The sequence below is a fragment of the Macaca mulatta genome, chromosome 2 (assembly GCF_049350105.2).
Source record: "Macaca mulatta isolate MMU2019108-1 chromosome 2, T2T-MMU8v2.0, whole genome shotgun sequence".
NCBI classification, from domain to species: domain Eukaryota; kingdom Metazoa; phylum Chordata; class Mammalia; order Primates; family Cercopithecidae; genus Macaca; species Macaca mulatta.
This window is the reverse complement of record NC_133407.1, coordinates 118,192,067-118,214,974: the sequence shown is the minus strand read 5'-3', so window position 1 is coordinate 118,214,974 and position 22,908 is coordinate 118,192,067. Positions and strand designations below refer to the sequence as shown.

The 22,908-nt window shown below is 44.6% G+C and overlaps 1 protein-coding gene across 5 annotated transcripts in view; it reads right to left on the bottom strand.

Annotated features, from left to right (window-relative positions):
- Window positions 1-22,908, bottom strand: part of CACNA2D3 (calcium voltage-gated channel auxiliary subunit alpha2delta 3) — a 941,064-nt gene that overhangs the window by 431,203 nt on the left and 486,953 nt on the right. For all 5 annotated transcript variants that reach the window (XM_015130679.3, XM_077993170.1, XM_015130680.3 and 2 more), the window contains exon 10: window positions 6,523-6,612. In XM_015130679.3, the coding sequence (XP_014986165.1) occupies window positions 6,523-6,612 (90 nt within the window). The remainder of the gene's footprint in view (window positions 1-6,522; window positions 6,613-22,908) is intronic.

The following is a 22,908-nucleotide window of genomic DNA, read 5'->3' as shown; positions in this document are numbered from 1 at the left end:
ATCTCTTGACCTCATGATGTGCCCGCCTTGGCCTCCCAAAGTGCTGGGATTACAGGCGTGAGCCACCGCGCCCGGCCTCAAATTAAAGATATTAATGCCTAGTCTTCATGCACTTAGACATCTGATGTGGAGTCTGAAGTTGCAGTAACTTGAGAGAAGACCATACATAACTGGATAGATGAATAAATAGATAAATGGATGAGTGGAATTTCCTTATGGCCATACTGAGACACAGCAAAGCCAACTCAAATCATGCACGGGGTAACAGGGCATAGAGGAAAGCACTTGGTGTCATCTCAGCAACACAGCTGTGTGCCTGGGATAAGCTTCCTTCCTGAGCTTTCATTCTTCCACAGACAAGATAATAACAACCTCCTTAGGTGGTTGGTACACCACAGGTTAAACGTTCAATGTTTGTTATATGCCAGGCTACATGTGTTAACACAAACTTACTTAATCCTTACTAGCCTCTGAGGTAGGTACTATTGAGACAGCCAGGTGGGAGGGGCTCCTTGGTAAAACTCCAACCAGCCTGCACACTGGGAAGAATGCGCACTGTGATGGAGCCACAGAAGTGTGAGTCATTTGCAGCGGGGTGGAGCCTGGTCCCTCCTCTTCCTGTGAGGAACCTGGAATTCAATCTGTGAGGTGGGAAGAAGCATGTACTAGCAGGACTAGTACCCGTTTCCCTTTTTTCCCTTTTTGTCCAATAAATCCCAATTTTCTTACTCTTCAAACTTCTGCAAGCCTAAATTTTCAGGGTCATGTGACAAGGATCCTGTCTTTAGCGGAGCTAAGGAAAAGTCTTGCAACACTATCGTTATCTTTATTTTACAGGTAGGAAACTAGGGCACAGAGAGATGAGCTAACTTACCCCAGGTGACACAGCTGCTATCTGACATAGCTGGGATCTGAATCCAGACCATCAAGCTCTAGAATCTACTCTCCAATTTAGCACACAATATGGCCTTTCGGTAATACAGGAACGTCAGTGAGCAAATGGATAGGTGGTGGGGTTCCAAAAGTGTTCATCTCCTCCTCTTGCCTCTACTTCCTCTATCCCTTTTAGGGTTTCAGGGTCACAGGGGAGTCAGCAGGGCCGTGAGCCTGAGGGTGCGTGCTCCTTACATGTGGTGCCCCAGACACTTTCCTCATGTTAGTCCTGGCCCTGGGAGCCACCCCTGCAACTCTGACTGCACATGTGCAATTGAGTTAATGAGCAGACACAGCCCATGAGACTGTCGTGTTAGTAGGTAGAAACACCTGGAAACTCCAGTTATCACACCACAAAGCTTTCCACGCGACCACTATTCTACTGTCTTTATCAACGTAACTTACTATTTCAGAAAATGCTTGCCCAGGAAGGTCAAACTTGCAAATAACCTCATTGCTTATTCCAGGAACTTCTTGAAAGACCCATCAATTCTTCCATAGAAAGCATCAAAGGACCATTGACACCCTAAGACTGAACCCCTGACCTCAAAATGTCTCCCTTGCTATGCTCGCCAACCCTCAACAGAAAGATTAGGATTCTTACCTGATCCTAGCCAAGCCCCCTCCCTCCTCTCCCATTAAAAGGTCCATCTTCAACCAAACTTCAGTGTCAATAAATATCTGGACTCCGTCCTTCCAACTCTGGGAAGCTGCTAAGACTCTGTCCTTACTGCAGAAGAAAAAACAGCCTTGTAGCCTGGTCTCATCAACAGGTTGTTCTGGAGATGTTCTGGGGAGACTGCATTAAACACAGCCTTCGCACCATTAAATAAATCCAGCAACAAGCCAAGGCATAAAAGTAATCTATGCTTCAGGTCACAGAAGCTTCAGAGGGGGAAAAAAACCCCAGAATGCTCTAGGGCCATCATTGTTCATGAACTCATTTGAAAATATCCTGGAAAAATTTTCCCAAACACATGGAAAGAAAGAGAGGAGAAAAGAAGCTATCTGAATAATGCGGACTCGAATAAAGAGCTGCCAGGAGCTGTTTATTTAAAAACATTACTTTCCTCTCTGGTTGAGTCCCTGGTATTCTCTGCTGCAATCTGTAGTTGGTGAATTTTGAAGAATGCAATTAAATTCAAATGCTTTGATGAGTAATATCTTTTCTCTTCATATTTGTCTAAAACTTTTTTTTTATTGAATAGCGAGAGTGATGAAAGTGTTTTCCATAATAATAACAATGACAAGGGCCTGATGATGAACTACAATTAGCTCAGTGATTCATCAGTTAGCAGTGAAATTTTCAATGCATCCTGACATTTAGAGCATTTGGTTGTGATTAACAGTCTTTGAAATGTCACCGAATTTTATTTAATTGGCTAAGAAAAAATTTTAAAAGGTAATCACTGCAAAGATCACATTCATCGCCAAAAACGATAATTGCAGTTGTCACATGACAAGGTAGATGCTAACTACTGTAGCAAACTGGCTCTGTGTTCTGACAGAATCTAATGAATGCAGCAGAGATCAATAGCTCGAAGGGGCTTAGAAGTTTATTTGAATGCTCCTTTCAAAGCCATTTGTATCAACAACTGCAAGCCTTTAAGTCATCTAAGCAAATACGGAAACTGAAATGCAGGTAACTGTAAGACAGAATTAACTCCATTTAATTATAGTAACCTCTGAACCATTCTAAGCTCCAGCCACAATCACAATTTTAAGCACGTGCGCGTGTGTGTGCGTGTGCATGTGTGTTAGAGAAGTAACTTTTTATTTCATATTGACTTGCAAAGGCAGGCATAATACACGGGAAGATAATAATATCACTTAAAGGTTATATTGATGAAGTAGAAAATATTAATAGATAAAGCTTCATTTTCATGGGAGATTAACCACCTCTGTGTTTGTCAAAGAGTTTAGCTATTTAAAAGCCCACTGGCAAGAGATGATATGAAATGTTTTGCCCTATGAGATAAATGTGCACTCAAATATAGTGCTAACCACCAACCAATCTCAAGCAGTGACATTCTGTAACATTTATCGTTGTGTTCTTTTTTTTTTTTTTCTTTTTGATGGAGTCTCACTATGTCACCCAGGCTGGAATGCAGTGGCATGATCCCGGCTCACTGTAACCTCTGCCTCCCAGGTTCAAGCGATTCTCCTGCCTCAGTCTCCCGAATAGCTGGGATTACAGGCGCCTGCCACCACGCCTGACTCATTTTTTTTGTATTTTTAGTAGAGACGGGATTTCACCATGTTGGCCAGGCTGGTCTCGAACCCCTGACCTCTGGTGATCCACCCACCTCGACCTCCCAAAGTGCTGGGATTACAGGTGTGAGCCATCGCGCCTGGCCTATTGTGTTTTTTAAAAAACATTTATTCTGCTTTTTGCTTTCCAAGATCTGCATTCAACTTATCTGGTTATCTGACTGACCAGACTCCAGAGGTGTTTTTACAAGGGTATGGAGGGTTTTCCTGTTCAAAAATGCTTCCTTCACAAAGATTCAGGGTAAAAAAAGTCCACTAGGTGTTGGTGATTTCTCTCGGCCTTAGTAGTCCCTGTGAAAGTGTGAATACACCTTCTTGGAGTATATAATGATATTATGCCCCAAAATATGGCTGGTGAGCTGTAACTTCTAGAAGATGCCAATATGGAGATGATGATATGATATAAAGTGTTCCTGGGTTAGTAAGTGTGGGTAAACACATTTTTAAAGGTTTGTTCACTGCAGGACTTCTCAAGGCCTTTGATATGCACAAGTATCTTGTGAGTCTGCAAGAGAAGGATGGCATCTCCCCACCTTGACCACAACCCCCATGTGGGAGTACCTTGGCAGGGCAGCATTAAACTGGGCATGTTATGGGAAATAATGTCTTAGAGGGGTCTGAGAACAAGGGTGATAGATGGAAGGGATAGACAGAGAAAGGGTACCAGGGCAAGGAACAGAAAACAGAGGAAGATGAAGGGCAGCAGACACTCCTGAGGACTTGGGCAAGGAGAACCAAAGCATTTGTAGTGGGAGCTGTGTCTAGAGACCTGGGGTCTCAGTGGTCACAGCGGGCACTTCTCACCCAGCTCAGCACTGCTGAATGGGATCCAGGTCCTGCGTCATCAGGCTGATTCTCAACCCCAGGAGAAAGGGACCACCAGGCCCGCCTCATGGGTGTGTGACATGCACAGCTGCACAAGATCACACTGAGAAAGCTCCACACGTGGTTCAACGTTTTGCTGCCATTACCTTAAAATTCTCAATCACTTTCAACAAGAAATCCTGCATTTTCATTTTGCCTGGGGCCTTGCAATTTACATGGCCAGTGCAGGGCAATTCCTATCCCCATTATACGGATGAAGAAAATAAGGGTGAGACTGAATCACACTTTTGCCACACAGCAAACTCTGGCTGAGTCAGGCTTCTCAGCCCAGCCTGCCTTACTCCAGGGACCACAGACTTAACCATACAACCATCTCCTAACCCTTTCTCTTTCACCACTTAGGCCAGAGAACAGGGAAACAGAAATTCACTGCAGGGCAGCCTTCCAAACAAGGGACTCCACAGGTCAGAGAAGTCTCCCCCGGCTCTGACCACTAGGTTTTTGAGATAAAATGAAAGTGACTTGTCAAATTGTGACAAGTCTTTTCAATATCACTACCTGGAAAGAGCCTGCTGAGATGCAGAGACCCAAGCCCTAAGAAGGCACCTGCCCAGGTTTCAAACCAGAATTTAAAGTGCAGCCTAGTCCTCTGTCCTGGCTGGCTGTGTCACTAAAACTATTACTTTGCTGTCAACAGAGAGGTACTGTCCAAAACACGGACTCTTACATAAGTGTTTACATCTTGTAGCCAACAGCCCCTTGGAGCTCATGAGGTGACAGGGGCTTTGAATTTGTACTGAGGAAGTTGACTTGGCACCTTCTCTCCTTTTCTCTTCTCCCCTGCAGTCATGACGCTGGCTCAGGACTGAGATCTAAATAGTCACCTTCATGGCAACAGGTACTATTGGTAAAACAGAGTCTAGAAATTAGGGCCTAGCCTTTCTTGAGAGGCCAGTATAGCTGAGCAGTAAAAACTCAAGTTTTGGAGTCAGGTGTAACTAACCCACAATACAAGTTATGCACTGTGGAGTGAATGACTCACCTGCCTGGGCCTCTGCCTGCTCACCTGCAAAATGACAACAGCCTGACCTACAGAGCCGCCCGGAGACCAACAGCAGCAAGGCCTTGGGAGCCTCTGCTGGTCTCCCAGCTCCTGCTTGACACCTCAAGGTGATGTTGCTCCATGTAGTGCCTGTTTGTTCTCAGACTATCCCATGCCTTCTTCCTGCAAACCACAGCTCTCAAGCTCCCCATCAGTTTTGACAAGGATCACATAAAGGGGAAAGGAAGCAAGGAAGGAATCAAGGTATTTCTAAGCAATTTCTGTACACTCTCAGGGGATAGGCATTTTCTGGCTATAACTGTGTCTCCTCCATAGTTCCAGCTTCCACAGGTCAGATCCTTCCCTCTATGGTCACAGTTCTTCTTGGGTAGCCTCCTCCCCAGTTCTGTTCCTATTTGAATGGCCACAGTGACTCGGCTCTGATGTCACCCCTCCTGCCTGTTGTACCCCCTGCCCTACAGAGGAGATACCTCCTGCTGATGCTAATCTGTGGATTGCTTCATTCTCTGGTTTCTCAGCTTTTCCATCCCTTAGGCCATCAATTGCCTGAATTAAACTCCTACTATTTAAAATACCTTGAGTGGTTTTTATTTTTCTGCTTCTTAACATCTTCATTGCTATCTCCCTGGTCCAAATCACCATTTTCTTTACCCAGATAACTTAATGTCCTTGCCCTCCTATAGTTGCTTCTAAATACAGCAGCCCAAAAAATGCTATTGAGTTCAAGATTATGTCATTCTTTGCCTAGACCCCCCAGTGGCTTTCCACTCCACACAGAGTCAAAGCCCTCATTAGTGTCTCTACGACGCTACTCAATTTGGCTCCTGCTGCTTCCATGGTTTCATACCCTAGCACTCTCTCTTCCCCACTCTGCTCTGGTTTGACCTCACTGGCTGGCACCTGGTTCCCTAGATGACTTAAATGGCCAGCCAATCTCACTCTCCCATCCCATGCCTGCAGATCTGCTCAGTGTCAGCCACAGCTGGCCCACATTTTATTTTATATATATATATATATATATATATATATATATATATATATATATATTTTTTTTTTTTTTTTTTTTTTTTTTTTTGAGAAGGTGTCTCCCTCTGTGGCCCAGGCTGGAGTACAGTGGCACAATCTTGGCTCACTGCAAGCTCCGCCTCCCAAGTTCACACCATTCTCCTGCCTCAGCCTCCTGAGTAGCTGGGACTACAGGCACCTGCTACCACGCCCAGCTGATTTTTTGTATTTTTAGAAGAGACGGGATTTCACTGTGTTAACCAGGATGGTCTCGATCTCCTGACCTTGTGATCCGCCCACCTCAGCCTCCCAAAGTGTTGGGATTACAGGCCTGAGCCACAGCGCCCAGCCTGGCCCACAATTTTTTAAAACAACACCCATCTATTCTCCAGGGGATGGGACAGGCAAATCAAAGAGGAACTTACATCACTCAGAATGTTGAAGGCCTCATTCAGAGCTATATCCAACATTCCAATTCCTTTGGCAAAAAGTTTGTCCAGATGCTCCCTGAAGTGCTGAAACAACAAAGCAGAAAATCCATTAGTGTCTGTCCTGTTATGTGAAACACCAACCTTGAATGAATTAGATGTATGCCATGGCAAGACCAATGATTCTCAGATCCAACCAGTCATAATTTACTTTTTCCTTCTACATTCAAAACATAAGAACTTACTCAATGTAAAATTCACCTTCAATATTCATGGTTTAGCTTCAGTTACAGTTTAGGAAGAAAATCAATTGAACTCTGGTGAAAAGTATTTAATTCATCTAAAACTGCCACTTTCCTCTCCAGTTTCATTGTTGGTGACTCTTTTTCTCTCCTACCCCTACTCTCCCACTCCTGATCACATTTAGGACTCTGCATATGCACCCCTCCACTGGGAACCCACTCTCAATCCATTCTCTGGCTCTCCTGCCACACTCTCTCCCATCTACTTTTCAAATCTCATATGGCCATAACCCTCTTCTCAGACCATTAGCCTCTGCGACTAGCCTAGAATGCTTCCTTTGTGACTCCATGCTGCCATCAGGTACTCAGATCCACCTTTCACTGAGCACTGCATAATTAAACTCCATCGCCACCCAAGACTGTGACATTTCTTAAGATACAGCATTACTCTGTCTTCATATCTACCATAGTATGATACACACAGAAAGTTCTCAGTAGATAGCTCTAAGGAGCAGCGATAAAGACTGGATGACAACATGAAAACTACAATTATAACAACAGAGACACAGGCTAGAAATCCAAAAGAGCTCCAAGGAATAAGGAGAACGGGAGTGAGGTTCTTCCAGAGTAGGCCCTAAGACCCTTCTTGCTCTGCAGAAGCTCAGCATCAGCTGGAGATTAAAGGGGACAAAAGAAAGTAAATGCAAACCACACACATTTCTGTTTCCCGACAAAGGTGCAAGAGCGAATTCAGGCTCATGCCCAGGAACAGGTCAGTGCACACAATGCATGTCCAGGAATACACGCATGTATGAGTGACTCAAAAGCTCACACCCAAAGCCCACACCCACGGTGGCACCACGGCCTGGCTTTGCTTTCCAGTCACTGCATTCTGAACCCCTTGCTTTTTCTATTGAAATGGATTATTCTCTCCCCAAAGGCATCCCCACTTTTGTCCGCTGGGGAAACTGGCTGGAGGAGTCACCAGGAGGGAGAGGAGCAGGAAGAATGAGCTCATGGAAAATATCCACCTATGATTTACTTACTAAGGAGGGCTTTCTTTCTCTTACCACGCCCTAAGACCCAACAATGCCCCAAGCATGCCATCAGCACTCAGATGGTGAAACCCATTCATGATGTGTCTAACGGGCCACACTGCCTTAGGACCCCCAAAATGATCATGGAATCAAAATGGATCATAGACACAAATCTTAGGGCATGCTGATTGTTCTAAGATGCTGTTCTGTCTCTCCCTGGGTCCCCTTAGAAGCAGTAGGAGCCCCCAGTCATTGAGATGGACAGAAGATCTGCCAGCAAGATGGTGCCAATGTGAACTCCAAAGTTTGGGTGGGTTCTTCATGGTAAAAAGGTTTGAATGACACCTGGGCCTAACATGAATTGAGGCTGAATTTGAAACTGGTGGCTCACCTCGGGCACATATACAACCCACAAGACCCTCTTCCCTGGCCCGCTCCACTTTCATAGCAACCTTGCTTGCCCTCTGGCCCATCAGAGCAGCCACCATTATTGAAGTCTGCCTGGTGTTAGGCCCTTAAAAAAATACAGTGCAACTGAGTCTTCATGACAATCATGTGAGGTTCCATCATGCCACTTTACAGATAGAGAGACTGAGGCTAAGAACTGTGTCCAAATACACACACCACCTAGTTGCCTGGCCCAGGTTTCAATCCAGGTCAGCTTCACCTACTCTAATGCCCTTCTTCTTTCTGCTGTATACCTGTTGTTTCTCTAAATTAGCAAAATAAAAGTTGTGGTTTTTTTTTTTTTTTTTTTTTTTTTGAGCATCTTGTATGCCAGGCACTTGCCATGGGCTTGACATGTACCTGGGCAGTCTGGCTCCAGAATGCTCACTTTAATCTCTGCTCCTGGGTGGGAGCTAAGTCTTCAGGGGATGATCAAACGGCTTGAGTGATGGGGGAGGGGAATGCTGAGGGCCAGGGAACTAGGCAAACCTCAGGGCCAGGAGCCAAGCTTTGTGCTTCTCTTTTCTTCCTGCCCCGTTCTCAAGGCCCATCAGGATGCCAAGTGCATGGCAGGTCCTCCAGGAATGCTTGGTGAACAAATCTAGGCAATTAACCGAGTCTAAGGAAGCCAGGCATCCCAGCTGCAGTTGGGCAGGACGGGAGTCTGCCTTCATCAACAACCATCCCCCCGTGGAAATCAGGATTGTGACCACCATGAGGACTTAGGCTCTGAAAGTGTCAACTCGCGGTTGTCCCCACACCCTCCTGCACCCACCTAGGGATATGGAGCATGATGAAACACCTATCACACAGCTCACTGAGAGGCTGGTCATTAACTGGCCCTAGATTCACAAAGCTGTGGCCAGACTCTGCCTTTACAAGTTTATTCTATTTGCCTGATGTCATTTCCGCCAAATGCCTTTAATTGTACTCAGTCATGCAAGTTAACACAGCATTTTTTCTTTTTTCTTTTTTTTTTTTAGACAGAATAGTCTCACTCTGTCCCCTAGGCTGGAGTGCAGTGGCGTGACCTTGACTCACTGCAAACTCCGCCTCACGGGTTCACACCATCTTCCTGCCTCAGCCTCCCGAGTAGCTGGGACTACAGGCGCCCACCACCATGCCCGGCTAATTTTTTGTATTTTTAGTAGAGACGGGGTTTCACCGTGTTGGCCAGGATGATCTCAATCTCCTGACCTTGTAATCTGCCCGCCTCGGCCTCCCAAAGTGCTGGGATTATAGGTGTGAGCCACCAGGCCCAGCCTACACAGCATTTTTTAAAATAACCTGCACAATATTTAATTTTTCTTTTCATCTATGTGTAGCTTATGTGGCACTTCAGGCAATGGTTGATGTTTTACAGTTGGACATTTAGATCAAATGTAACAACATGTTACGGAGTTCCCCTTAATTAGCTTTTATAACAACGTCAGTTGTGAATTTGATTCTTCCTGGTACATATATTAGATGGAAAAACTATTTTCTCAAGTTAAGGACTCCCAAATGATGCCACCGATAAAGGACTCTCTGTGTTCCTTTCTCTCTCCTCTCTCTCTCATGTCCAAACTCCCTCTTCTCCTCCTCCACACCCTGACCCAGATCACCAACCTCGTCTTCGGAGCTGCATTTAGCCCTCTGCCCAACTCTCCTACACAAAACCAGCTCTTGTCTCCCAGGGAACTATCTCCCATGATGTGTCCTCCATTAAGAGCTGCTCTGTCCAGTTAGGTAGCCTTGAGCCACACATAGAACTTACATTGAAATTTAATTATCAATAAAATTACCTAACATTAAAAATACAGTCCCCAGTAGTGCTAACCTCATTTCAAGTGCTCATTAGCCACATTTGGCTGGTGGCTACTGCACTGGACACTGCCAATTAATGAACATGGCCATCACTGCAGAAAGTGCGACTGGACTGCACTGACCCAGAGACAGGGGTTAAAATGGACCTTCCTTCCCTCAAGCCATGGACTACTGGTGAGTCAGAGGAAGGTCTAAGGCCTGGACCCAGGGACATGTGCGAGTTTTGCCTGCCCAGCATCAATTCCCCTTCTTCTGATTTTCCTTCTCTTCCACCAACCCATAATTCACATGATTTGAGAGAAGCTAATGTCTCTCTCCCTCCCGCCCTCCCAAATCAAGAAGTGGGACGATTTATCAGACCTTTCCAGTCTATGAATTCCACCCCAAGGGCCACAGTCGTGCATGGGCAGTGAGCCAATTCCTGGAATTCTGCTGGCATGTGGGAGGAAGGACTCTCTCTTTTCATGCGGATTGCTGAGAGGAAGCCTAGGGCTGCCAGCAGTCATCCTGCCACGGCACAGGAGGTGCTCACCTGAATGAAGGTAACAGCTGCCGAGAGCAAAGCCCACATGGAGGAGCCAGGACAGGATGGCGACAACAAGGCTTGAGCCCCTAGATCCAGGCATGTCTGGCCTTTTAGGTAAGTGAACCAACACTTTTGCTCCTCTGCTTAACCAGTTTTAGCTGATGTGGGCCACTCAATTGAAAAGATCCCTTATGATTACCACAACTAAACCAATGACCCTGGCTACCGAAACCATACCTCATGAAAGCTTCCCCTGCATTAAAATGATCTTCCTCTTCTCCTCTATGCCCCTCTTCCCCTTCTTAATCACAGCCATTATATGGTGCGATCCGTTTACCGCACCTGTGCTAGACTGAACACAGCACTTTATACACAGCAGGCTCTCAGTGCTCAAGGCTTTAACAGCCGGTGCTTTGACGACCCATGGCACGGAGGAATTTGTGATTTTGCTGATGATCAACCCCAACCATGTGCACCCCAAGGGTCGTGTCTGGAAGTGAAGGAAGGGGCCTGGCTGACTGCCCTGCATCATCTTCATCACTACAGATTTCTTCTTCTCTACTCCCAGTTGTGGTCATTGTAAGATCCAGAAATTGTTATGTTTACTGCCATCATATCATTGCTATTGTGTGGAGGCAATTGGTATACACGCCCTATGAACTCAGGTTTAAAAAAAAAAAAACTGGCCGGCGCGGTGGCTCACGCCTATAATCCCAGCACTTTGGGAGGCCAAGGCAGGCAGATCATGAGGTTAAAAGATCGCAACCATCCTGGCTAATACAGTGAAACCCCATCTCTACTAAAAATACAAAAAAAAATTAGCCGGGCGTGGTGGCGGACGCCTGTAGTCCCGGCCACTTGGGAGGCTGAGGCAGGAGAATGGCATGAACCCATGAGGCGGAGCTTGCAGTGAGCCAAGATTGAACCACTGCATTCCAGCCTGGGTGACAGAGTGAGAGTCCATCTCACAACAAACAAACAAACAAAAAAAAACTGAACTGGGGGTCCGGAGACTGAGTTCCAATGCTGATTATACCATTTACCAACTGAACCCCCAAGACAAGTGGCTTTAGTTCTCTGGCTTCAATTTTGCCTGCTGTGAAATGGGGATGAGAAAGCACCCGAGTAGTGGGTGGGGCAGCGAGAGCATCAGTGCCTCTGAACAGCAGGCAGGACTTCCAATTCCTGCTCTGACATTCACCCTCTCTACAAGCCTGAGTAAGACACTGCCTTATCTGTGCCTTCATTTCCCTCTGATACTTGGGGATACTGGGTTGACTTCTCCCTGGGGGACCTGAAAAAAAAGTCATCTGAAAGAATTTTGGTGACAGGAAAAAAAGTGAGACTTTCATTTCGTATTCACTAAAAGAAAGGACTGTCTTCAACATGTGAAAATTAAAACAGACTACATCTCCAGCATTTTCTATGGCCACTTCTTGGGTTGCAACTTTATAATCTAACAGACCTTAGAAAAGGACTTATTTTGCCTTTTAAGGGCCAGGTTTGCTTAAATGGATAGAGACATGTAGCTGACTTCACTGACCCCAGGACCCGAGTACCTCAAGGGCACAGCTACAGAACAGAAGGCTCCAGATCACCCAAGTCAGGGAGACGCTCAACAGCTGTGTACCAAAAGGTGGCCAGTTCTCATTGTTTTTCTCAATTAAAATAAACTGTTTATTGGAAATGGTGACAGTCCCATTTTATTATTAAACCTCAATAAAGGAGGAGGAGGGTGGCTCTTTATCTTTGCTTCAGGCGACGCATGCAGCATATGCTGCTGCCCAGGAAAAACCCTTGCTTCCAAAGCAATTAGTGCAGCTTAACGCCTGGGGAGATGAGCCCACGCCGACGGCACCACTCCCTGTGCCCGAATGCCAGCAGCACAGCCACATCCGCTTATCTCTGACAAACAGCCACAACGTTCAGGCCAGCGGAGGATCCCGGTAAAATAAGCCTCTCCTTCACCAGCATTCAGTTTAGTTGAATCATACTGATGACTCTCTGTGATCATAGCAATCATGTTCTTTCCTGTCTATGTAATTATAATAAACACATTTGAGTCCTTCCAATCAAGAGCAAGGTGTCAAATGGACATCAGTGGACAAAACAAGCCCTTGAGAGCTGGTGGTCCTGGCTGGGAGTACAGCCGCTATTTGGAAGGAAGGCTAATGGCCATCTATCAATGACACCCATCAGGGTCATTCAAATAGTGCAGACATGAATTTCGTACCCATTAGGAGTGGACAAAGGTTGCTGCAGCAGCTCCCCCTGGGAAGGCTTCAGAAATCGCCTCACCAAGTCCTCCAAGGGCAGCCAATACTGGCAGAGTGACAACTGTATGCTAGGCACCTCATGCTTTTTGTACATTACTTTGCTTGATCCTCCTAACACCCCTAAAAGAAAGGTACTATTACATTCTTATTTTACATGTAGGCCAAGGACACTAGAAAGCTCAAGGCAGCAGAGTGGATTTCAAAGTGCTGAGTCCCATATCTGAATTTCTATGCAATAGGGCCCCTTCCCAGCGCCCAGGGCCCAGCTTTCTATGTCCCTGATAAAGTACAGCATGCAGGTGGGTGCAGAGACTTTCGGTTCGTGTGCAAAGCTAAGATCCTGTGCAGGGCTGGTTTTGAGGGGATGTGACATATGCAGTGGCCCAGGGTCCCGTTTTCAGAAGGACTCAGTGTTTGATTTAATGCTTTGCTACTATTGTCCTGAAATTCTTTATAATTGTATTTTTGAATCTGTGATTTGTAAATGAAATCCCATGAAGCAACGGAGTATGCCTGTGAGGAGACACCTGAAAGATGGTGTCTGTGGCTCCCTGCCACCCTATTCGCATGCAGCACAGAATTCTGGTGTGCTGCTACAGTGCAGGTGTCTCAAATGGACTTCACTTTAATAGATCACTTTGCACTGTGGCTGTCAGGTAGCTTAAGCTGACTGTAAAATTAAAATTAAGGCACTAAAGGTAAGAGTATTCTGTAGAGCCTCTTTCATTTTCAGTTCTATCAGTAAACAGATACAGGATTGCCTGCTTTCTCCTAAAACAGAGATGTGGCTCCTATCAGCCTAAATGATGAGCAGGATCCCAACAGCCGCCTATTCTGATGCCAAACTCCTCAGTGAGACTTCCAGATAAGGCTCACAGGGTTCTGTGGTCCCACTACTACTGTGTTCCAAGCCCAAAGTGCAGAAGCCCATTTTATCAGAGGCTCAAAGTGTGCCCACACCTGTCCTCCCCGCTGATTTGGATATTACCCCACAAGATTATCTGATATAAATCTGGACACCTCCTCTTGATCTAATTCCTCCTGACAACACACGCACACCCAACCCTAACCTCAACCTGGGATGAGTCTCCCATATTCCTGTTTAGTCTGAGAACTCCCTTGGCTGACTTTTAGAGCCTCTTTGGGGCAAATCTCTCAGGGATGTTAGGGTGGTGCAGAGCCAATCTATTTTATAGATAAGGCACATATCTTATGACATGGCTACCACCAAGCCTGGGTTCCAATAAATCAGACTGTCATTTGATTCCCATGGGAAGAAGTGACATGGTATTTCTCAAAGAAGAAAACAGAATGGCTGAAGAAAGCTGGTAGGAAGGAGGCAGACCCAGTTGTTTGCAATTCGGGGGAGACAGTACAGACACTGATAGAACGGCATCTGAGCCATTCCCCATTTCTCCTTCACGTGTGTGTAACAAATTGATGTGTCTGAAGGTAGCAGCTGTTTAATGCCAGTGCCAAATTAGAGAAAAGATAGATCTCCTGTGTGAACAATGAATGTTATTTCATCCAGGTAGTCAGATTAGCTACATCCTCATTTCAATGGCAAAAGCACTAATTATTTCACGCAGATGATGGTGATGAGCTCAGAATTGGCAATTCTCTACAACTGGGAAATACCTAAAGTGGAACGGTCCCTCCACCAAAGCACAGCACATTTCCAAGTAACTGCTGAGAAGGAGGGACATGATGATTACCATGCCCGTGAGCAAGGCCAGCTCCAAGAGGAGCCATAACAAGAGCTCATCTTCCTTCTTGTGAGGTCACATGGACTTGTCAGTGCATCTTAGGAAACTAGGCTTTGTGAACCCCTGAAAGCCTGGGAAAAGCTGAAGCCCAGTGCTGCATGGACAGGAGGCCTGTGTTGTGTCTCTGCATAGCATGGCAGTGTGTGTACACAGTAGGCCTCACCCTTCATGTCTCTCTGACATTTCCGAAGGTCTCCATTTATCCTTTATGAACTTCATGAAATCTTGACTTGATTCAAATGTGTTTCTTGGAGGAAGAATGTTTTCAGTGGCTGCGGCGTGCCAGGGTAGACAGAAGTCAGTTTCAGTTCATTACAAACACAGTGCCAGCTCTGAGAATGCTTCAGCTCAGAAGAGGTGTGTATTGATAGTCAGCACCCAGGGGGAATGTGATGCAGACCAGTGCTGTGGGTGCCAGTGCACTCATCTGCATCAAACCATCACCTCACAGTCACACCTACAGTTCTTTGCACTCAATGCAAAGCTACGGCCCAGGATGGGGGAGCAGTGTGTGCTGAGACACAGGTTAGGAGTCATACTGCCCACTCAGTGGTTGCTACATTCATTTCTGGGACAGCTCAGCAAAGAAATGTGACCCCAGGGACAATTAAATTTGGACATTTTCTGTATGAGCACTTGGAAGATTTGTAGCATTTATAAAACTTATATTCAATTAAAATGTGTTTGTTTCAATGATCTCTGTATTTTGCCAAGCTTAATTACATATGGGTATTAAACTTAATTGTCTGAATTTCTTCCACTCTTATTCAAGTCTCTGAGTAAACAAATACCCTGTAAGGCACTGTGTGTGTGTGTGTGTGTGTGTGTGTGTGTGTGTGTGTGTGCATATACATATATATGTATGTACGTATGTATGTATGTATCAACATTAATTTGACCAGTCCCCTACTAGTGAAAACTTAAATTTTCAGTATTTTATGTTTTCAACATTACTACAGTAAACATCTTTGTACTCACATTATAGTGCATATGTGTAGTAAGATAATTATAACAACCTCATGGAAGACAAACAATTGAGCCAAAAATTTCTTCATTTATACCATGCACAGTGACTATGAGGACTTAATGAGATAATGTAGACAGAGTGCTTCATACAGAGATCAGCATATAGTAGGCACTCAGTAAACACTAAATCTTATTAGTAGGGCACTTGTGGCTTGTAATGCCTTATGGCACTGTATTTTTAGTCTATTAAAAAACCCTAACTCTACATACAGAAAAAGGAAAGTAATTGGCTCCTAGAACGAGAAGACTGGAAGTGCAGCTGCGTCAGTGAAGGAAGGGACGGGGAGCCAGTGAGGGCCTCAGGGCTCAGTCTCTCTTCTCTATTATATCTCCTGGCTCTACTTGGTTTCACCCCCCCAGCAAGCTCTTGAGCACACAGCTGCCTACATCAGTGGTCTCACATCCTCCTAGCTCAGCCTGCCCACTGGCAAGAGCTAGGGTTGCCAGATAAATATAGGATGCCCAATTAACTTTGAATTTTGGATACATAACAATGAATATAATAAAAATATATTCTTTGTTTATCTGAAATTTAAAGTTGAGTGCCCTGTTTGTTTTGCAAAATCTGGCAACTTTGCCCAAGAGCAGTTTCAGCAATATTGCTATCAGAAAAGTCCCCAGAAATACTCTGATCAGGCCAACTTAGGTTGTGTGTCTGGGCCTGAGCCAATCAGGTGGCCAGAGAATGGGACCTCTGACTTACTCAGGTCTGGATCACATGGCCACGTCTGAACTTGAGGTTGTGGTGAGAAGAAATGGGGAAAGTCCTACCTGACTTCGCCAAATGGGTTTTCTAAGGACAGAGGGATTTCATGGAAAGGAGGGGAGAGAAGGGTGCTGGACAGCTAAGAATAGTTGACTTATAAGCAGCTTCTCAGAAGAGGTACAGCCTTTTAGTGACAGTAGCAAGGTCCATATTCTAGAAAAACATGCAGATACAGGCCAGGGGAGCAAAGGTGTCCCCAAGCACGTGCACTTCCACATGCACACTCACACTGCACTCATTTCCTCTAGCAGCATGTGGGGGCAGACATACATGTAGTGAGAAGATCAGATAAAAAATAAATGGTAGCTTTTCCCAGGGAAAATCACAATACACTTCTTAAAAGTTAGAAAAAAGCATTTCTAGAAAATAGGTGGTCCAGGTCCAGGCATGTTTTCAGGCCCAGCAGAAAGACAGTGCCCAAGAGAGAAGGGAAGAGACTACTACCTTCAACTAATATTCTCCGGGTCTCCTCTACACACCAGCCTTCGCTCTGAGCACTCATCAGTTCAATCCTCACAACAATCCCCAGACAGAAGGTAGATACTCTTATTACCCTCCTTTTAAGAATGAGAGAATGAATTCACATCACTTGACTAGGTCTCACAGCTAATAAACGGTAGAGCTGGGGCTTACATCCAAGCATTTGGTCTCTAAAAAGTTGTGGTTTTTTTACCAGAAACTTTTTATATTAAAAATTTTAATTATCAATTTACAGTCAATCTTGTTTTATCAATACCCTGGCACCATCTACATCAATGTCCCTTTTGGCAACCAACCTCCAAAATGGCCTCCAAAGATTCTCACCCACTGATACGCAGACCCTTGTGTTGGGCCCTCTTACATTACACTAGGGTTGGTCTCTGCAACTAAGAGAATATCATAGAAATGATGGTATGCCACCTGCAAGATTAGGTTGTAAGTAACACTACAGCTTCTATCACAGTTGCTTGTCTGATCTCTCTTGGATACTTCCCTCTGGAGGAAGCCAACTGCTTTGCTGGAAGCAGCCCTGGGGAGGTGCCATGGAGTAAGAAACTGAAGCTTACAACCAACAGCTGTCCGGGAACTGAAGTCTCTTTCCAAGAGCCATATGAATTAGCTTAGACATAGATCTTCCATCCTAGCCAACCCTCGGAAGACCAGCCCCCAGCCTACATCCCGAATGCAACTTCACTAGAGACTCTGAGCCAGAACAACCCAGCCAGGCTACTCCTGGGTTCTTGAGTCCAGGAACTATATGAGATAATAAATGTTTGTTGTTGTAAGCCTATGGTCCCCAATCTTTTTGGCACCAGAGACTGGTTTCATGGAAGACAATTTGTCCAAGGACGGGTTGTGGGGAGGTAGCGGGGGGATAGTAGCGGGGGATGAAACTGTTCCACCTCAGATCATCAGGCATTACTTAGATTCTCATAAGGGGTGCACAACCTAGATCCCTTGTATGCATAGTTCACAATAAGGTTTGCACTCCTGGGGAGAATCCAATGCTGCTGCTGGCTGATCTGAGGCAGAGCTCAGGTGGTAATGCTTGCTCACTCGCCCACTACTCATCTTCTGCTGTGCAGCCTGGTTCCTAACAAACCAGAGACCAGCCTGTGGGTTGAGGACCGCTGTTTTAGCTATTAATTTTAGGGGTAATTTGTTCCACTAGAGCAGATAACTAATATACTCATCTAGATTATTGCAAAGCACATCCCAGATATCATATTATTTCATCTGTAAACATTTTAAAAACAAACCACAATACATGTTTCACTTTATGTCAGAGTTACCCAGTTTGAATGAGGATTCACATAAGATCTACTCATTGTGATTGGTTGAGATATCTCTTAAGTCTCTTATTCTAGAGTTCCCGCTCCATTATTTTTCTCACAAGTTTTGTTGAAATAACTTGTTGGTCATGAAGAGCATTCCAGAATCCAGATTTTACTGATTGTATTCCTGAGGTGTCATTTAACATGTTTTTCTGTCCCTCTATTTTAGTAAATGGAGAGTGAGATTGGGCAGTTTGACTGGATTCAGATTTGACTACATATTTAATTATTTATTTGATATTATTTATTTATTTGGTATTTGGTATTCATTCGTGATGTTTTTACTTCCCTCCAACAAATGAGTAGTAGTCTCCTTGCAATGGTGGTAGTCATCAATGTCCAATGCCCAGATTCATTAACTCATCAGAAGCTGCACCATAGTGATATTTTAATTTCATTATCTCTCTTCATTGATTAGATAACCAATTTCTGCAAAGAAGTGCTTCCTCTTTTGCACTATTAAGTCAGCTGAAGAACCACTTGTAGAAGAAAATTGGATAAATGTTAGCTGCCCTTCATTTCTTTATTGGTTTTCAAAATAAAGATTGTTCCAAAGGCGATCAATGAGAATCTCCCACACTCTTTTTTTTTTTTTTAGTATCATCAGTGACTTTTCTGCTTCATCATTTTAGTATCAGCATGGGTTGTAACACGTATGTTTCTAAATGTTGATGATTTTTGTGTGTTTTTTTGGGGAGGGGTGGAGGGATGTTTAATTTACCCCATCTTTGGCCAGTGGGAGCCACTTCTCTTCAGGCTTGATACCAAGTCCCCATACAGTAGTTGATAGCTTCCTGCTACCACAATAAGCAAGAGGTTACAGGCTCATCTTGTTCATCTTCTGCCCCTAACCTAGAATCGGCCATTTCTCTAAGGAACCAAGAAATTCACCATTCTTAACCATTTACACTCTATTACCTCTCTATTTTCCTTGAGCATACACCTGGGGAATGAGGAGGAACAGAAAAAATAACTGAAGAGGGCCAAGTAAAAGGGAAAAGAAGAAAAGTGATAATCTGGCCATCTAAGAAGCTTGCACAAAATGTGGTGCAAATCTTACTCCAAAAATCTGACAGGCAAAGTGACAAGTAAACACAGTGGGGAAGCACTTGCTAGACCCTGGTCTGGAATTTACTCCAAGAACAGGAAACATGGTGAGGGATAGATTGGCATTAGAACAATTTGATGAAATAGGCAGGAGTTTCATGCTTGAGTGAGACAGGCTCTGCCCTGGGCCAGTACTATAGTGAGAATTCAAATTCTGTCCTCAGCAATGGAAGGGGCTCCAAGGACACCCATTAGGTACAACATCCTCTGGTCTAAGTGAAGTCTGCCTATGTTAGCCCCACATCTTTGCTACCAAAGACTCTCCTTCCCTTTCCTCATGGTACACATTTTATCCCAATATCCTTGCAACATTCACTGAGTCATCAAATGGTTATTAAGAAGCCACCAAGTACAACATGCTGTGCTTGATCAATTGAACAAGAGGAGACCCGGTCTCTTCCTGCAGAGTTCACAGGCCAGTGGAGAGAGATCTCAATCAACAAGCACACAGCTACATGAAGGAGTAGCAAGTACCATCAGGGAGAGGCTCATAGCGATTTGGTAGTATATTTGGTAGTATAAAACAGAGGCACTAAAGGAGGGCCTGGGAGTAAAGGCAGGGCTGCTAGAGAATGAGATTTGTAGGTGGAGAAATAGTGTTTGTAGGTACCAAGGCTCTTGGGTAGGAGGAAACAGAGCATATACAAATAATTGTAACAAAGTCATGGAATCCAGAGCAAAGAAAGGAAAAAGGAACACGGCACACCATGAGTCTGGAAATGCAGCAAAGAGCCAGACTCAGCAGGAACTTCCAGGCATTTAATGTGTTCACTAAGTTATTGGCTGCAGTGGTTGTTTAAGGATCAAGAGGCCTTAAGACTCAGAGGTAAGATGGAATGACAGGCTGTAGGTTCATAATATGGGATAGAAAGCCTTCTCAGGGACCCTTAGATTAGCAGCAGTGGACCATGAGTAAACAGAAACATGGACCTCAAAGAACAAGGCAAGAGAGGCCCAGAGCCATTCACAGGCTATAAAACCAAACAGCTGTAATTCACGAGAAATGGAAACATGGATTTTCATCCTCAGGACATGAAATGAGTGCTCCCATTACATAAAATTAAGATTCAGTCACTACCAAGGGAAACAAAACAGCAGAGAAATCTCTGCAACAAAGACTTTTATGATACACCAATACAAGAAACTTTTTTCCTTTTTGAATTCATTGTTGGAAGATTAAAGATATAGCTTGTTAAAATATCCAAGTCATTTTTCTGAAGCAAAACACCTCTTTGCAAATGTACAGTCTACCTAGCAGGTAAAAATGCAAATTAATAAACATAGCGTCCACTGTAAGACGTCTGTGGCTGTAAGTCACAGGTCAACTAAACATCCACTGTGACTCTGATCCACTGAGTGGAGATAGTCCCCTGACATTTATTGTTTGTATCCACCTGTGAATGTGGCCAGGCTGCTTGTCATGTCTAGTCATGGGGGTGGTCCATTTTCACAGCAGTTCACCAAAACCCTTCCCTGTATCCCTAAACCCCAGCAAATACAGGGGCCCCTCCTCTGCACAGACTGCTTATCCCAGCAATGCAGGACTGTGGGGGTAATAAGGCGGTCCAGTCTTGTCTGCCACTATGGACTGGTAGGTCATTTCAGCTGGCGGAAAAACTAAGTTTTAAAAGGGGTGATTAGCAGGTAGGCATCCTCAGATTCATCAGCTGGTCTTATCCCTTCCCAGAGCTGGTTCTTTCTCAGTTATCAGGGCTTCTTCCCAGCGCCCTGGACCTTATCTACTTTTCGGCCTGGTAGGCGGTAGATTTCATGAGTATAATTAACATATCTCTACTCACCTCTAATTGAATTTAAAGGAACTTTAGAAAGAAATCGTTATTCCTATCACAGAGAAACCAGCAAAATATGCTAATCATCTGAGATCTGGATAATACTCCTCACAAAGATAATAAATGCGGGAGCTAGAGAAGGTCCTTCACTTGGGGTTCAGGCCTTCCACGGGCCTCCCTGACTTTACTTCCATAAAACCAACTTGGCCTTCTTCTCTGTTGCTCAGTCCTTGGGCTGCTTCTGATTCCAGGTAGACTATGATTATGAGTCTAGAAAGAAATGATTAATGTCAGAGCAACAGCAGGGAGAATCCATGAGAGGGTTTCCTCAGTCAATCAGGAGAAGGCCCTGAAGCCAGCCCAGATCAAAGATGTCTGACCAGGAAACACCAGGCCATTTAGGGTAAAGAAATTCTCCTCCAACAGGGCATGCTCTATGGAACAAACCTTATCAGCTCTGCTGATTTTCAGCTGTAAGCTCTCACTTCCCTCTCTTCCTCATTTCCTTCCCCTTCCTCTTCCCAAGGGGAGCAGAGGAAGGGGAAGGAAGCCAACCCTGGGACAGCCAACTAGCAGAATGAACAGAACTGGTGTGAATCTCAACTCCTGGGATAGACTATGGGGGCACTGCCATTCTTTCTTTAAATCTCTTCCTTTTAATATAGTCCTTGTGCGAATGTGTACAGCACCAGGAACAAGTTAATATGATGCATGATCTTTTTCAAAAGATAAAACAAACATCCCTTTAACAGTATGTATGCTGAATTCATTTATTTAAAACAGAAAATGCCACATAACTCCAATATGCAATTCTGGAATAGGCACTGAATTTTTTTCACTCTTCTCTCTCCACATCCTGCCAAAATCTGAATTTTCAAGGTGGTGTCACATATTAAAGATGGCAATTCTTATCCAAGTTTGAAAAGATTCTTCTCTGCACTCTACCCACTTTCTGAGAACAAGTCAGCAAAGAGCCTGGATAGTCCTGGACCCCAGGCCTCATCATTCCATAGTTCTCATTTTATGGAAACTCCTCATTTGAGCACAAAAGCAGGCACACTAAATTAACAAAATGGCCCTTCCAGTCGGCATTTTAGAAGAAAAATGATTCCACTGCTGAATGATTATAAGTGACACACCAAGGATCTTGCAGACAAAGAAAAAAGAGCACCTGGCTAAGGTGACCCTATCTGTGGAGAGAAGTCATTCACAGTCTGAGTCTTTGGAAGTGGGACATAAATTGACATGCAGAAATTGAGAGACAGTTATTTGAAAGCTGCTCAGCAAAGATCATTCGAATAACCTCCTGAAGCACAAATACAGTCTGAGAAAGGGTTGACAATTAGAAACATGTGACTCAAAAACATACCTAAGCCCTACGCATCCCCACACACAGAACTATATGCACAGAGTACAGTCAGGTGTAACATGTATTTCAATCCAGCGAGGCTGTATTCACACTTTGCTCAGGTGGAGCTCTGACTTTGACACAAACTCTCAAAGGTTATTTCTGCACGAGGCTTGGCTGAGTCCCTCAATTAAGACAAACCCCCAGATACAGCACTCACAGACACATTCTCTCCTGGATTCTGGGATAAGACTGAGACATAAATGCTGCCCACAGACTTGCAAAGAGGGCGATGCTACATTTGGTGAAAAAAAGTCAGGGATTAGAGAAGAGGTGTTTGAAAAAAGAAAAAAAAAATCCAGGCCAGGTGTGGTAGCTCACTCCTGTAATCTCAGCATTTTGGAAGGCTGAGGCGGGTGGATCACCTGAGGT